The sequence below is a fragment of the Balaenoptera borealis genome, assembly GCF_965194805.1.
Source record: "Balaenoptera borealis genome assembly, chromosome: 4".
Lineage (NCBI taxonomy): Eukaryota > Metazoa > Chordata > Mammalia > Artiodactyla > Balaenopteridae > Balaenoptera > Balaenoptera borealis.
In genome coordinates, this window is record NC_138861.1 from 57,687,864 (window position 1) to 57,703,453 (window position 15,590).

The following is a 15,590-nucleotide window of genomic DNA, read 5'->3' on the forward strand; positions in this document are numbered from 1 at the left end:
CAGGTCACACAGTGAAGAAGTGACAGAGCCGGGATTTTCAGCCGGGCCACCTAGCTCAGGTGGGAGAAGTGAGGCCTCCATGCTCCTAAAAATGAATGGTCTCATGGGCCCGAAAACTCTGTGATTTCTTGAGACAGGGGCAGTAAAGGAGCACTTTTTTGTGACCTGACAGGTAGAGTCAAGGAGAAGGTGGTGTTTTGAGGTGAGGATGGAGTGTTAGGAAGAGGGCGGTGGCATCTCAGGAGACAAGCAGCAGGGACAAGACCCATCCCCGCCCCCATCTTCCCCCAGTGCCAGCCAGAAAGGGGCCAGGGTCTGGGGGACCTGGGTCCAGGGAAGGCATGGGTGCTCTGGCGGGGGTGAGGCATGAGCTCTGAGGCTGCAGGCCAGCAGGTGGGAAAGATGCGCACAAGAAAAAGCAGGTTGACGCCTGGACATATACACGTGTAGTGACAGAGAGAAAGGTTCTACCGCAAGACAAGAGAGACACAACTCTGAACGCAGGCAGGTTGAAGGAAAGCACCAGGGGCAGATTCAGCTTTTGTGCCCGGGACGTACTTCCAAGGCTTAAATGCGGCCTGTTCCTGTGCTCGCCCAGCTTCTGGTTTGGTTTCACACGGTGTCATATATTCAGGGGAGCCCCCACTTACGGGCCTCGGCTTTAGAGGCCACTCTCTGCTTTATAAACACATGGTATAAACACAAGTGGCACCCAGAGGGCAAGTGGTGGACACAGGGTGCCCAGAGGGGAGGACGGACTTCACTGTACACCCGTGAAGGGATCCTCTACTTTGAGAATATAAAAGCCTTGAGTCCTTCACTGATATTCCTCCAAGCTCACCCTAAATTCACAAGGAAAAGAAAGTCTTCTGTGAGCATCCAGGCGTGATGACTTTGAAGGCGTAATTCTGGGAAATCCCTTAAATTAACTGTGGCTTTTGCTTTTCCTTAACTGTGTCGTCATTCACGCAGGTCCCCTCCTGCACCCTCAGTGTCAGGCTCGCAGGAAGTGCTGGGGAGGCTGGAAACTCCTCCAAGGGAGAGGCTGGGCCCTTTGTAAAGCAGTGGTTTCCAAGGAGAGGAAAACCAAGTTTATTTCACCTTGCTATCTGCCAAGACATGTGATTCAAAGCCAACTTTTATGTTCCAAATGATCCTGCCTGCACCAAGAGGGCCACCTGAGGTTGAGTGAGTGGGTTTCTAAGAGGAGAAACTATTTCCAGGGTTCCCAGGAACTGAGATGATAGAAGGTGTTTATTTTTAGAAGGTCTACTTCTCTCTGTTTCTTATTTTCTTATACAGGGAAAAGAGTAAAGGCCTTGGTTTTATATATATATAATATATATATAATATATATATATAATATTATATATATAAAATATATATATATATATATATAAAATATTTACATATACAAAATATATTTTATATAAAATATATTTCCCTCCTTTTCATCCTCAAAAAGGAACCCTCAGGCCAGTAGAAAAGGAACCAAATGGGGAGGGGGATACGCGTGAATAAAGCACGTTCTCTACAGGTCAGGCCTCAGCGACATCTACCACGGGTCCGGAAGCCCGTGGGGACGGGGAGGCCAGAGCAGTGAGCTGGATCCAGTTCTGCCAGGCCTTGCAGAACCTGCTGGACCCACCCAGCAACCCTCCTCCTGGCGGGCAGCTACCCTGGCCTGGCAGGAGAAACTGTAACTCAAACGCAGAGACAGAGGCAGCAGCAGGAAATCCTCACCAGCCCTGGTTCCTGGGAACCCAAGCAGCCCCAGTTGGTCGAGATGGTGGAAGGTTAGTGAACGGGCCTGCATCACAGACTCCAAAATTCCAGAGCTGAACAAAACACAGCTGTGCTGAATGGTTCTTAACATTTGGGGAGGTAAATTACCTCTAACAGACTTAAGAAACAGTCACATGCATTCCAACTTCTGCAGGCAGCTCAGGGCTCCAAGAGATGATCTAGTCCAGGGGCTGGCAAATTACAGCCCGAGGGCAAAATCTGGCCCTGCCTGTTTTTGTAAATACGTTTTTATTGGAACACAGCCACTCCTGTTCTTTTACGTTAGGGTCTCTGGCTGCTTTCACACTACAAGGGTGGAGCTGAAAAACTGGGACAGAGACTACATGGTCCACAGAGCCAGAGCATCTCCTCTGTGGCACATTCTGGAAAAAGCCCTCCTACTAGATCTGACTGCCCCCTGATCTAGCCCAGTTCCTCATTTTACAGCTGAAGAACCTGAGGCCCAGACAGGTTAAGGAGCTGGGTAGTAGCAGGGTCAAGACTTGAACCCACACTGCTGCCCCTTCACCCTTCAACGCCGCCTGGGTTTGAATGAGGGCGGAGGGCACACGGGTTCCATTTTTACTGTGGTTCCTTTTGTTTCATCTCTATGCGTGGGTGAAAAAAAAAAAAAAACCTCTATGAAAAAATAAAGATAGTCTCTGCCACACAAAAACCATTTTCCTCAGGCTTAATAACCAGAGAGTAGGCTTGATTGTGTAGGGGCTATTTTTTGGTCAATGCATTTCAAGGTTCAATCCCCTAAACTTGTGTACACAAAAGGGAATCCTCTACCCTGCCTCAGAAAGCACATTTCATGTGAATGAAGAGGGCCAATTTTACAAGCCCGTAGAGCAGGACTAAATGATGCAGACTTAGCTAGAAGCTAACTTTTTGGTTAGAAGCCCTCTGTCTGGGGTCTCCATTTGTTCTCACCAAATACATTCCACGGGAGCACTGTACTGGGAAACCAGTCCAGACTTCACCAAACTAAAGAGATTCCAAGAAAATAACCTCCCTGCCACCGCAATGGCAGCTCAGATCCAGCGGAGGGAGTCCACTGGCACTGCACACAGGCTGCCTGAGGCACCGCGGCCGGCCAGCTCCTAGACATTTGAGTGGGAGTCGAGGCCAGCCACAAGAGAGGAGGAAAACAGTCTTCTCCAAGGAACCGCGGCCCCCGATCAGTACAGGCGCCAAGCACAGACACACTTCACATCACCTCAACTCAGATCCCCGTGAAGAAACTGCATGGGTTCAGTATGCACAGAGCAATCCTCTCCTGTACCAGGTGGCGGCAAACCTTCCTCTGACCGTTCACCAAGCCTGGAGTGGCCCCGGCGACCCTTCCCCACCACTGGGCTCTAACAGGGCCTGGCCTTTGCGGGGCCACTAATTCTACATTAACTGCGATATTCTCCCCTTCACGTTTTGCCTCTTCCTCTCCATCCATCAGCGGTGTGGGAAAATACACAGCAAATGTTCTGTAAGTTATTTCCTTTACTACTCATTTGTGTTGTTAGAATTGTACTGGTTCACTGGAACCTAGTAAGAGCACGTCACAAAGTAGGAGACATGGCAAGTGAAACCTATTTGGCAAAGACGAACAGGACAAACTGTAGTGAGCCTCCGCACCTTTGTAAATGCCTGGACCAGGTTCCGTGCCTCTGTGAGTATAACAGTTAAGAACAGAGGTTCAAAACTCACACCTGTCACTTCCTACTTGGGCAGGCTGTTTACACTTGCAGTGCCTTCGTCTCCTCCTCTGTAAAATGAGGATGCAATAGTGACAGCAGCTACGTCAGGTGCTCTAGATGATACAAATAAAGCGGTTACCGCAATGCCTGGCGACCCGTGCTATTCATTTGCCCCCGCCAGGTCCCTCCACCACCCATCTCTCAATCCCACAAGCATCTCCGGGATGCGCCGGCACGCCGCTCACACCGCTGCCTGGGGGTCCTGACTGCCAGGTGCCCACATACCTGAAGGGCTTGCTGTCAGGGTCGGTGTCCTTGAAGCCCATCTCCTCGAGCTTACAGCGCCGATACAGCTCATAGTGGCGGGTGTGCGTCTGCTCTCGCAAGTCTTCCATGTTCACGCGGATCAGCATCTCCCGAAGCTTCACGAAATCACAGTGGTTTTCATTCTCAACTGCAGGAGACGGGGAAGACAGCAGGGAGGGCTCTCAGCGGCGGTGTCACTCAAACCTGACGTGATCTTTCCAAGACGTGGTCACCGTTGCCCCTGAGGTCTCAAGGTCACCCGGAGATCCTTCACTGGATCCTCCTTACACCCCTACAAGGACAGGATTTCTGACAGCAGGGACCGTGATTGCTGATGCTGAAGGCAGGGCACCGTGGGAGGAGCTCTGTCAATACTGTCTTGATTCTCGGTAGCAGGATTCCCAGAGGCAGAGCATGGCTTTGATGAGCAGACTGGCCTCCCAGACAGAGGCAGCAGAGTGTATATTCAGACCCCATCACCTCTGGCTCCAAAGCCAGGCCGATTTCTACCCCTCCGTGCTGTCGGGACCTGTACAAGGCAGTCTTTATGTACCATCTCCTTTAATTTTATCAATGACACTATGAAGCAAGTTTTTCTCTTGTAGAGAATTTGGGAAGGTTGATAAAAACCATAATTTTCCTACACATCTCAAAGGTACTGTGCTTTCTCACGTCTCACAGATTTATTGCCTTTACTCAGAACAAAGGAAACGGAGGACTGATATATCGTAAGCCAATGAAGGAACTTTCTGCAGCCACCCTACTTAATCCATAGCATTGGACATCCTCCTTCACAACACACAAGGGTTGGTAATGGAATCCGAGACCTTGCCCATCAAAGTGACAGGAAATGTCTTCAGGTTAGAGACTGTAGTCATGTCCCACAACAATTATAGGTTACTTGTTCTCAGATATTTACTGAGAAGACAATTTGCAAAAAAAAAAAAAAAAAAAACCAAGAAAAATTTTCCAGAGATATGGAGAAACAAGTATCCTCTTGTTTGCAAGAAGCTTTTTGCAGCTTTCTTATTCTTTGCTGGTGAAGAACTCATTCAAACTCCCAGGGAAGCTCTCTCTTCCAGCAGGAATTTATACGAAATTCCCCACACAACCCAGCATTCTTGGGGGGCTGCCTCATCGGCACTGGGGCTCTGCAGCCACATCTCTCCATTGCTTCCCAGCCTCCCTGCTTCTTTCTGGCCTCCACGACTGCCAGGTGTAAAACCCTGCAGCCCCCTTCCACCTGCCCACGTCAAGGACCTGCCCAAACCCGGCGGGGACGGCCACCCTGGGGGTGATATGTGAGGAACCCCTTCCCCGCGATGCGCACGTACCCTGCACCACACCCCAGGGGTACTGCCTGGCCTTTGCCATCTTGTTGCCGATCTTCACCTCTTCGGTGCTGCCGACCACTGCGAAAGGGAGGTGGACCTGCCAGCAACACAAGGACAGAGAGCGGTTACCCTCCCCGTGCTGCAAAGACACGCTCTCCTCCGCTTCCACACGCCCCTCCTCCCGCAGGCCTCTGCTCGGGGCAAGAGAAAAGGGCGAGGGAGGGCAGAAGAGCGAGGGGCTCAACAGTTCAGTGGGGTTGGGCTTCGTGTATGCGACCCCCCCCACAACCAGATACCAAGTATCTGCCATGAGCTGGACTCAGGGGGAAACTAGGAGTCTTTGCGATTATATGGTAAGCGTGGGATGTCCACTGCCTGAGAGTAGCCACTGGTCTATGTGGTTACTGAGCACCTGAAATGAGGCTCATAAAATGAAGAAAATTTTAATTTTATTTACTTTTAATTCATTTACATTTAAAGGGAAGCAGTGTGAAATATTTTTCCATTAATTATCACTTTATTGTTTTCGTAGGACTGCATTTCACTTTGTTTCAAACTCAGATCTTCTTAAAAAAAAAAAAAAAAACAAGTTTTGTTAATGTAGATGCAAACATGAAGGAAAATTATCTTTTTGGTACTTACTTCATATTGAAAAACTTTTAAATATGTTTGCAGTAAGTTAGGTATGTGTCCAAGTTGGGATGTATGTAATTATAAACTATACATTGGGGGAATTCCCTGGCAGTCCAGTGGTTAGAACTCGACACTTTCACTGCCAGCAACTGGATTAAATCCCTGGTTAGGGAACTAAGATCCCACAAGTCACGTGGTGTGACAAAAAAGAATACACACACGCACACGCACACACACACACACAGAGGACTTCAAAGCCCTGCTATGGAAACATCTCACTAGTAATTTTTATATTGGTTACATGTTGAAATGATATTTTTGATATACTCGGTTAAATAAGTTCTTAAAATTAATTTTATGTTTCTTTTTACTTTTTAAAAATGTGGCTACTGGAAAATTTAAGTTACTTGTGTGGCTCATATTATATTTCTACTGAACAGCACTGCTTTAGACAGTTGATCATTGCACAAAATTCAAGTCAAATATACTTTAGCTCAAATTATTGGCTCAAGCCTTGCACCCCGACTTACCTTGAGCAGAGATACTATTCAAGACAACTGGCTGTGCCACGTTGGTTTATTTGGTAACTATGGCTACAATCCGGGGAGAAAACAGTAATTCTATCTTTCTCCTCTTAGCACGTAAGAATAACATCTGAAATGGCTGCTCTGAGAATTATTATTTAGGGCTCCCTGACCCAGTGCTCTTCCACTACAGACACACTGAGACAGACAAGAGCGTTTTAAAGCCAAATCCTCTCCCAGAGCTTGGCAAAATCCTCAGCCCAGGCCGCCCAACTGGTATTTGGTCTGGTGCTCCAGATATTTATATTTTCTAGTTCATCTCACACTCTGTAGGAAGGAAAGAAAGCACGTTCTCTTTCTCAGCATCTGGAACTGAAATGTGGTTCCCTGGAGCTGAGGGGTAACAGGACCCTTCCAGCCCACATTCTGATGTGACGACCTGAGTGACGAAAGCAACCGCCAATGAGATCTGCTTTCCACATATCCTATGGGATTTCATCACCAGGAACCGCCTGCAAGAAAGACCCTATAAGAAAATTCCTTGATAAAGAACAAAATGAATTTGGGAATATCAGTTCCGTGAATCTGATAAAGAGAGAAACAGAGCAAAGATTCATGGGTATTTTCTTTCCAAGAAACTTAACACAAATTTAGTTTCATGGCCATGCAAAATTATTTAAAAGGACAGGAAGGGATATACAGAGAAAAATTGGATGGTATTCATTCATGTTACTTCCTGAATCCCATTGACCCCAAATTGCAGTCCTATAGCGGAATAAACACGTGCCGTCCCAGCCTGAGCTTTTAATGATGCTATAACCAAGTACGCTCCTCCGCTTGGGCGGCCGTTAGGATAAAGGGCGAGAGGTCGCCTGGAGCCAAACCACCTGGGTTCACGTCCTGCTCCACTACAGACAGCTATGCACTCTTAGGTGCTGGGCTGCCGTTTCCTCACGTGGTAGTAGGAATAATACTAGCTCCTCCCATGGGACTGTTGTGAACATTAAATGTGGAGCCTGGAGCAGTGCCCGATGCAGAGTAATAAGTGCTCCATAAATGTCAAAATATCAGGCGCTACTATTATCACCAAGTTCTCAGTACCCAGAACCAGAGAATTTTAGGGGTGGAATCTGTGTAGGAATTCCCTCCGTGGTATCTCTTCTGAGTGAGCTGAAACAGAATCTGTTGTCCACCAACTACTTGTGATGGAGGCACCAAGAGTTAAACAAACGTGCACTTCACTGGGCCCAAAGCCCACACTGTTCTTTTGCCCTCTGGTTTTGGTTCTGCCTTTTGAGTAAGTCTCTAGTCGCTCTCCCCTATGATTACCTTCCTTTCGCATGCCCTCGTGGCCATTTCATAGGAAGAATCTGCTCTCCAGTTCCTTCCAAGGATTCCAGACCCTTTACTATCCTGGACACAGGAGCACGACAGCCAGAGGTGGTCACATGACTCAGTGTGACCAGACTAGGGCAGAGCGGAGCTGGTCTATCTCTGCATTAATGAGATCCCCAAGTTTTATTTATTTTATTTTTTAAATTCTTTTTTTTTTTTTTAATTTATTTTTGGCTGCTTTGGGTCTCTGTTGCTGTGCACGGGCTTTCTACAGTTGCAGTGAGCACGGGCTACTTTTTGTTGCAGTGCGTGGGCTTCTCGTTGCAGTAGCTTCTCTTATTGCAGAGCACGGGCTCTAGGCGTGCGGGCTTCAGTAGTTGTGGCACACGGGCTCAGTAGTCACGGCACGCGGGCTCTAGAGCGCAGGCTCAGCAGTTGTGGTACAGCGGCCTAGTTGCTCCGCGGCATGTGGGATCTTTCCGGACCAGGGCTCGAACCCGTGTCCCCTGCATTGGCAGGTGGATTCTTAACCACTGGGCTACCAGGGACGCCCCCTAAAATTTTAAATTCAGCGATTTCCCAGAGAAGGGGAAAGTTACATTCCCTTCCAAAGTCCTAGTCACGTTGGGAGTGATTTATGGGAAAAGTTCCCCTCTTAAATGATAACAGCCATATCTAGAAAAGTCCATAGGCTGAATGGAAGAAGGAAGAAGCAGTTTTGTGGAATTAGTCTGGTCTCCTAATTACAATGGCAAACAGCAACGAGACTGGGGCCAGGTGGGCTGGGCCAAAATCCCAGGGCTGCTCTTAACCGGAAGGCTTTGACCAAGTCACTTAATTCTCTAGATAAGCTTCAGTATGACTTTCTTTATATAAAATGTCCAGAATAGGCAAACCTACAGAGAAAAGGAGGTAGATTAGTGGTTGCCAATGTCTGGGATGGTTAGAGGGCTGACATCTAAAAGGTATATGGTTTCTTTCTGGGGTGATGAAAATGTTCTAAAATTGATTGCGGCAATGGTTGCACAATTCTGTGAATACACTAAAAACCACTGAATTGTATACTTTAACTGGGTGCCGTACAGTATATCAATTATATCTCAATAAAGCTGTTAATTAAAAGAGCGCCTTTAGTGCCTTTCATAATGACTTGATTAGACACTTGTCATGATCAGATCTGAGGAAAAGTAGAACATACCTCAACAGACCACAAATTTAAAAATCTAGACTGACTTCCACTGCGACCAGCACACTTCTGAATCAATTTTGAGCACGTATTCAGGGAAGGCCAAGCTATTTAACAGCTTCTAATTACATTCCATTGAAGCTAACCTGCAGTTTTAAGAATTCCAAAAACCCTCAGTGGGCATCAACTATGTGTGAAGAATGCTGCTTCTTCTACAGAAGTCGTGCATTCCCAACTGAAGAAAGATGGGTACAGTTACATGACACAGAGGTGAGCCACGGCTATGAGACACACGGGAGCAGTGGGAAAGACTTGGGTATCGACTAGCAGGACGGAGTGTCATCAGGAGAGATTTTATCACAGGCACACTTAGATTGCTGAAGCTTTCATTTATCTCCTGACCATTCCTCTCTGTGATGTGGAAATTGTACCCTCCACTGCCAGTTTACCTCATGATTCAGGAAAGGGCGGGGAATGCAGAAAGGAGAAAAAGGCAGGAACCAATCACAGAAGCAAAAGAGAGGCAGGTGGACATATTTCTGCCGACACTGGCAGAAGCAAGCGGAGAGCTAGTTCCTCTAAGCAGCTTTGTGTGAAATGGTGCTGGGCTGGCATTCCCTTCCCACAAGATTTGCTGTGGAAATCATAACTGTTAGAGCAGGAAGGAGATTTGAGATCTTGTCTAACTCTCCCGTTTGACAGATGGACAAACTGAGGAGTAAGGTGATTAAGTGACTTGAAACAGTGGCAGAGCTGGACCCCACTGAGTACGTTAGATGCTAGTCCAATGTTCTAGCCACTGCACAATGCCGCTACTAAGAAAAGTTTTCAGGAAAATCAATGGTTGGTCCTTTCTTACTTGAGGACTTACACTCATCGTTGCATTAATTTCTGCCACCGTTTCTTCGTCTGTGGGGAACTGATATATCTGGACTCCATTGCTGACTAGTTCACTCATGATCTTACTCTTGAATTTGTGCAATTCGTTCTTGGCAATGGTGTCAGCTTTTGCAATTATTGGAATGATGTTCACCTATAAACCAAACACATCCATTTTTATACAACTCCAACGTAAGAAAAATAGACAAATGAATAAAATATAGAAAACAAAGAAGCAGAAATTGTAAAACTTCACTTAGAAATAGAGATGATATTAAAAATTGGGCTTTTTACCTAGATGCAAAATTAAGAAGATATGGAATAATCTTTTAGTTCCATCTCTGAACATTTTTACTCGCTCCCATCTGGCTCTGAAAGAAAGCATCCTCGTAATTTCCTCTTCTATGCCACCTCATTCTTCTTTACGGTGTAAAAGGAAGTGTTACTCTATGACAAAGAGCGGTAACAAAGAAGCCTATTCTTTGAGTAACCACTCCTTTTTGACTCCTCCCAGCTACTTTAGGAGTTTGATTTTTGCATGTTTCTAACAGTCTAATACCAAGATTTTCATTAGTTAGAACAGTGGAATATTCAGCTCTATGCAGGATAGCATCCTTTCTTTCTTCTGATGACTTGAGAACTGCTGGAAGCAGAGAACCTAAGTATTAACCAAAACAAAATTGATTTCACCTACTTTTAAATTTTTCAAAATCACACCAACTAATTCTCTTGAAAATCAGCTTCTATCACATTACTTCTTTGTGCCAGAATGAGACCTAGTGCCAAAGACAAGGCTCACTTTCAGAGCGTCAGATACAAAGACCAGGTGAGAACTCTGAAGTTTGACAACAATGGCAGAAAGCCCAGAATGAGGGCCAAGGACCCTCAAGCGCAAGCCCCAAAGCCCAAGGTGGGACACTCTGCTTACCCCAGCACTGTCCACAGGACACATTCTTTAAAATTGATTTTTTACAATTAACTTTCTTCCACTCCCTGATTGGTACAGAGGTTTCAACAAGTTGCTACTGACATCTGATACCGGGGACCATGCTCTTCACCCAGCTCAGGTGAAAAGGGAACAGGTTTGGTGAGAAAGCGGTCAGTCCCAGCCAGAGAAGAGGGAGTCTTTAGTTGGGGGGGGGGGGGGGAGTTCTGGGTCACATTTGCATTCCTTTGCTTCTCCTTTTATCCCAAGAGCCAAATCAAAAATCCCTGATAAACCAGAGTGAGATGACCCGTTGATGGAAAAATCTGTTCTTCCCTATTCCTCAACCCAATCCTAACCTTATCATGGATGGGCTTCCTGCAGCAAGTTGCCTCCGTGAGACAGACATCACTGAGGGTGGGAGGATGCCTGGATCAGGACGTGGGGAACAAACCCCTCCCTATGTTTTATATTGGCTAACTTCTGTGCACACTTAGTATTGGGTTAATATCAACATGGACAAAATGGCAGCGGTTCATATTTTCTTGGCCAATTTGATTAGAGTAGATAAAAGAACCAAGCAAATTTAGATTTATAATCTCTTCTTCCTCAGTGGCAGGTGCTTGGAAATCTTGTCTGAAATTGTCATATGTTTGCCTTAACTCTTCACTTTACTTGTATCAACAAACCTTTGACAAAACCGTTTTCAGATACTCCCTAGCACTCCAGCTCTACAATAATAATAGTTCTTTGAAAGCAGTTTAACCAGCTTTGTAGTGATTGTTTTGTTTTGTTTTGATTAGCTGTTTGTTTTGCCTTATTTTCTTTCCCTTTTTAAATTGAAGCATAATCCTGTTGTTGGATATCACCCTGGCGTGGTCTACAAGCTCAGCCTCAGTGAGGAAGCCACCTCCCTCTGTCTGCTTCCCAGCCCTGCTCTCAAGGACCCGACAGCACAGGAAGCAGACCTCCCTGGCCCAGTGAGCCACCATCGATGGTCCACTGAAGCTGAATCAAATGAGATGAGGAAGGGTTTCCATTTATTCTCCCAAGAGTGCTCTAGCTGCAGGACTCCTTTCTGGCTGGTAGAATATGTTTCTGTAAAGCAGTGCGTCTTCGCAGGCTGGGGGCCCCGGGTGCCTGTCTTGGTGTCAGCCCGCAGGCCCTTGGTGGGCTGGTACAGGCAGAGGCCTTGGGGACAGGCTGATCTTCTCAGCATTCTCTCACTATTATGTCCCTCCGGAGCAAAAGCATCTTTTAAACAGTGTTGTTTGGACAGAAAATAACACCCAACAAAGCCCTCTAAAGGTAAGACTTTGTATTGAACTCAAAAGGAGGTTAGAATCTAAGAGGAAATACTATAGCTTAATTTTGTGGGTGTCCTTGTTGCCACTTGCTGCTTCTTTATTTCAGAATGTATTGTCTTCCATTTATTTCAAAATGGAAAATCAAATTAATCATAAAGTAGATCATCAAATGTTGTCAAACTCATCAGTACCTTCCTCCAAATGTTGTGAAGGAGAAAGGTTATAAATGTGCAAAGATTAGGGGTCAGACTTGATCTGAGACTCTACTTCTTTTGAACACATGGTGCAGTTCAGTTTTAAAATCTAGGAAGTTGGACCATCCTTATCACATAGATTAAAAAAAAAAACAACTTTTTTTTTTGGCATGTTAAACTTCAAATTAAAGCCAAGCCTGTAAAAACCTTTCAAAGAGAGATTTAAAGAAAGTTTTTAAGAAAATAAACAAAGCATGAAATTATAGTTCAATCTCCCTAAATTTAACCCTTCCTACGACCCTTTAGGTGTTTCCACTGTATAATTCCCCAACCCTCAACAGAACATACACTAGTGCTAATTTAAGAACTAAAAATACTTTGTAATAAGCTACATGGTTTTGTTTGTTTTGTTTTGTCCTAATATCCAGAGAGGTTTTGAACCATTTTTTTCAAAACCCTATGGTTCCGTCAACCAGAAAAAACAAATACAGGGTTAGGAAGTAGGGAGGGATAAACAGGTGGAGCACAGAGGCCTTTTAGGGCAGTGAAATTACTCTGTATGATACTCCAGTGATGAATACATGTCATTATAAATGTGTCTAAGCCCACAGAATGTACAACACCAAGAGTGCACCCTCATGTAAACTATGGACTTGGGGTGACAGTGATGTGTCACTGTAGGTTCTCCAGTTGTAACAAATGCACCATCTGATGGGAATGTTGGCAATGGGGTGGGAGTGGGGCTATGCATGTCACGGGGCAGCGAGTATGTGGAAAATCTCTGCACCTTCCTCCTAATTTTGCTGTGAACCTAAAACTGCTCTAAAACATAGTCTTGAAAACAAAACACCAAATTACACTGAAAGCAGAGGTACATTGGGGCCCCCGGATAATGGAGATCTTACAGGAGAGTGGACAGTACCCAGGGCAGCAGTGAGTACCTTACTGTCCAGCTTCTTCATGGTGACCAGGTCCAGGGACTTCAGCGAATGTCCAGTGGGGGCAATGAAGTAGAGGCATGCGTGGATCCTGGTGTCGTGGTAGTTGAAGAGAGAACGTTTGATCTTCAATTCCTCTTGCAAGTAGGCCTCAAACTGGGCATCGATATACTCCACGATCGGCTTATAGCTAGGATGCAGAAGAAGGTTTTTTAAAACACATTTTCAAATCAGCATGTTGCCAGTCTCAAACCTCTTTGTACAATCCTCCAGGAAAGTCTTCAGTGGTTCCTTCTTCCCTAAGAGCTAAGGCCCACGTTCCTTACCTTGGCAGCCCAGGCCTTTAGCCATCTGGCCCCTGAACATCGCCCCAGGCCCTCTCTCCAACACCCCCTCCCGGGCTCACCCTTTCTGTCCCACGTGTCAAGCTCTCGCCTGCCTCTGTGCCTTTGCTCATGCTAGCCGTCCCATCCCCCCACACCTCAACCTGGAATGGTCTTCTTCCTATTACTCCCCTGGCTAACATTCAGCATTTAAAACAGCAACTGCAAATATGTGAGACACACTGTCACTTCCCCCATGGCACCCATGAAGGTATTGCTAAGAGACTGTGGCATTCTTTCCTGCTGGGCCAAAACTGAGCCTCAAAATCTGTCCCAATAAAGTGATTCTGACAGTCTCTCCCAGCTGATAGGCATCGGTGCACAAGGTGAAACTGCTCTGCAGTTTCAGGATGCTGGCAGCCCCTCCCTGCTCCTGTGCCCCCATCCCCTGGGGACAAGGGTTTCTCCGTACTCTCATAAAGCCCTGCGCGTGCCATAACCTCACCTATAAACTGAACTGCCTGGCCTATTATGATCAAGATTCTTCCCAACTCTCAAATTTTATGATTTGAAGGTAAACTTTGTAACCCTCTCTTCTCACCAAACCATAATTCAAATCTATTTTGAATAATTACACATGACTCTATTAACTGACCAAAAACACAATCACTAATAGCATATTGGGAAGACATATTCAATAAACCGTATGTTCTCCAGAGATTCAACAGTACATTAGGTCACTGTGGAAAAGCCATGAACTCTTCCAGGTCTCCAAGGGGACTGCTCAGAAGTAACTGGCAGCAGCAATGACATGGGCTGATTAGGAATAAAATGGGTTAATTCTTCCCCAAACTCACTACCTTGCTGAGGAATGGTTTAGGCATTTAGAAAAATAAAAACCTCTCAACAGTCAACTCTCGGATCCATAAATTAAACTGAAATCCCTGAAAGGGAACTATAAATCTTTTATAATGAAGATGACAGCAGATGCCCTAAAAGAAAAAACAAACAAAACAAATAAAACAAACAAACAAAAATGTATGATGACCAAAACTGAAAACAGAAAAACGTTTTCTTATATTTTCCCTTGGTGATTTATCATAATCCATTGCTTCAATCTGAGCAGATGAAATCTCTAGAGGTTTAAAGAAAAAGTAGAATGTGCCTAAATAAAATTCTAAACATGACAGTAGAAATCCCAATGAATTCCAATAGAAAGGATGAGCAAGTAATAAGATTCTCCTCCATTTTCCAATTTTAAAATATAGGCAGGAATTATGTAACAATAGCAATAGCCATTATTATGATAGGATAGTTACATAAAATGGGGGTTAAAAGCATGGACTCAAGCCAGACCACCTACGACCAAACTCCAAATCCATAATTTACTAGCTGTGTGGCTTTGGGCAAGTTACTAAACCTCTCTGTGTTTCAATTTCCTCACAGGTAATATCAAGGACAAAGATATTACCTATATCAGACAGCTAATGTGACAAATTAAGTGAGCTAATATATGTAAAGAATTAGCCCATAAAACTGTGAGATATAACTATTTCACAGTAATATAATAAACAACAAATAAGAGAAAAGCAAGCCTGACTTCTCAAAAAGACAGGGGAAAAAAAAAAAGGAACTTTACACTGACCCGCTTTCCATGGTAACTGTTCTGCTACTGACTCACGCCCTGCAGGGCAGTGGACCAGGCCACTCCAGTGAGGCCCACCGGTGCCCTGTCAGTCCAGGGCCTGATCTTTCGGTCTCCTGACACCGAGGCATGTGACTGGGGGAATCAAGGTCCCCCTACACCCTCTTAGCCCCAAGGAGAGGAAAGCAGCTCACAGCAGGTGCTCCTTCCTGCCTCCCCAGTTCCTGATTTGCAGCTTCTTAGCACCTCCCCGCAAGAGTGGCCCAAGTGTGCTGCTTCTTTCTATTCATTTCCTTTCTGCATTTGTTTTTTTTTTTTAACATCTTTATTGGAGTATAATTGCTTTACAATGGTGTGTTAGTTTCTGCTTTATAACAAAGTGAGTCAGCTATATGTATACATATATCCCCATATCTCCTCCCTCTTGCGTCTCCCTCCCACCCTCCCTATCCCACCCCTCTAGGTGGTCACAAAGCACCGAGCTGATCTCCCTGTGCTATGCGGCTGCTTCCCACTAGCTATCTATTTTACATTTGGTAGTGTATATAAGTCCATGCCACTCTCTCACTTCATCCCAGC

The 15,590-nt window shown here is 45.4% G+C and overlaps 1 protein-coding gene and 1 long non-coding RNA gene across 11 annotated transcripts in view; both read right to left on the minus strand.

Moving 5' to 3' along the window:
* The window catches only part of LOC309627486, a 564,569-nt gene that overhangs the window by 360,945 nt on the left and 188,034 nt on the right, over nt 1–15,590 (minus strand). The window lies entirely within an intron of this gene.
* The window catches only part of SEPTIN11 (septin 11), a 97,819-nt gene that overhangs the window by 20,881 nt on the left and 61,348 nt on the right, over nt 1–15,590 (minus strand). For 9 of the 10 annotated variants that reach the window (XR_014243742.1, XM_082389391.1, XM_082389390.1 and 6 more), the window contains 4 exons: nt 13,047–13,233; nt 9,672–9,833; nt 5,123–5,219; nt 3,768–3,936 (listed from right to left, as the gene is read on the minus strand). Coding sequence is in view for 9 of the 10 variants with exons in the window: in XM_082389391.1 (XP_082245517.1) it covers nt 3,768–3,936; nt 5,123–5,219; nt 9,672–9,833; nt 13,047–13,233 (615 nt within the window). In the remaining variant the exon portion in view is untranslated. The remainder of the gene's footprint in view (nt 1–3,767; nt 3,937–5,122; nt 5,220–9,671; nt 9,834–13,046; nt 13,234–15,590) is intronic. The other variant, XM_082389392.1, reaches the window with a different exon arrangement.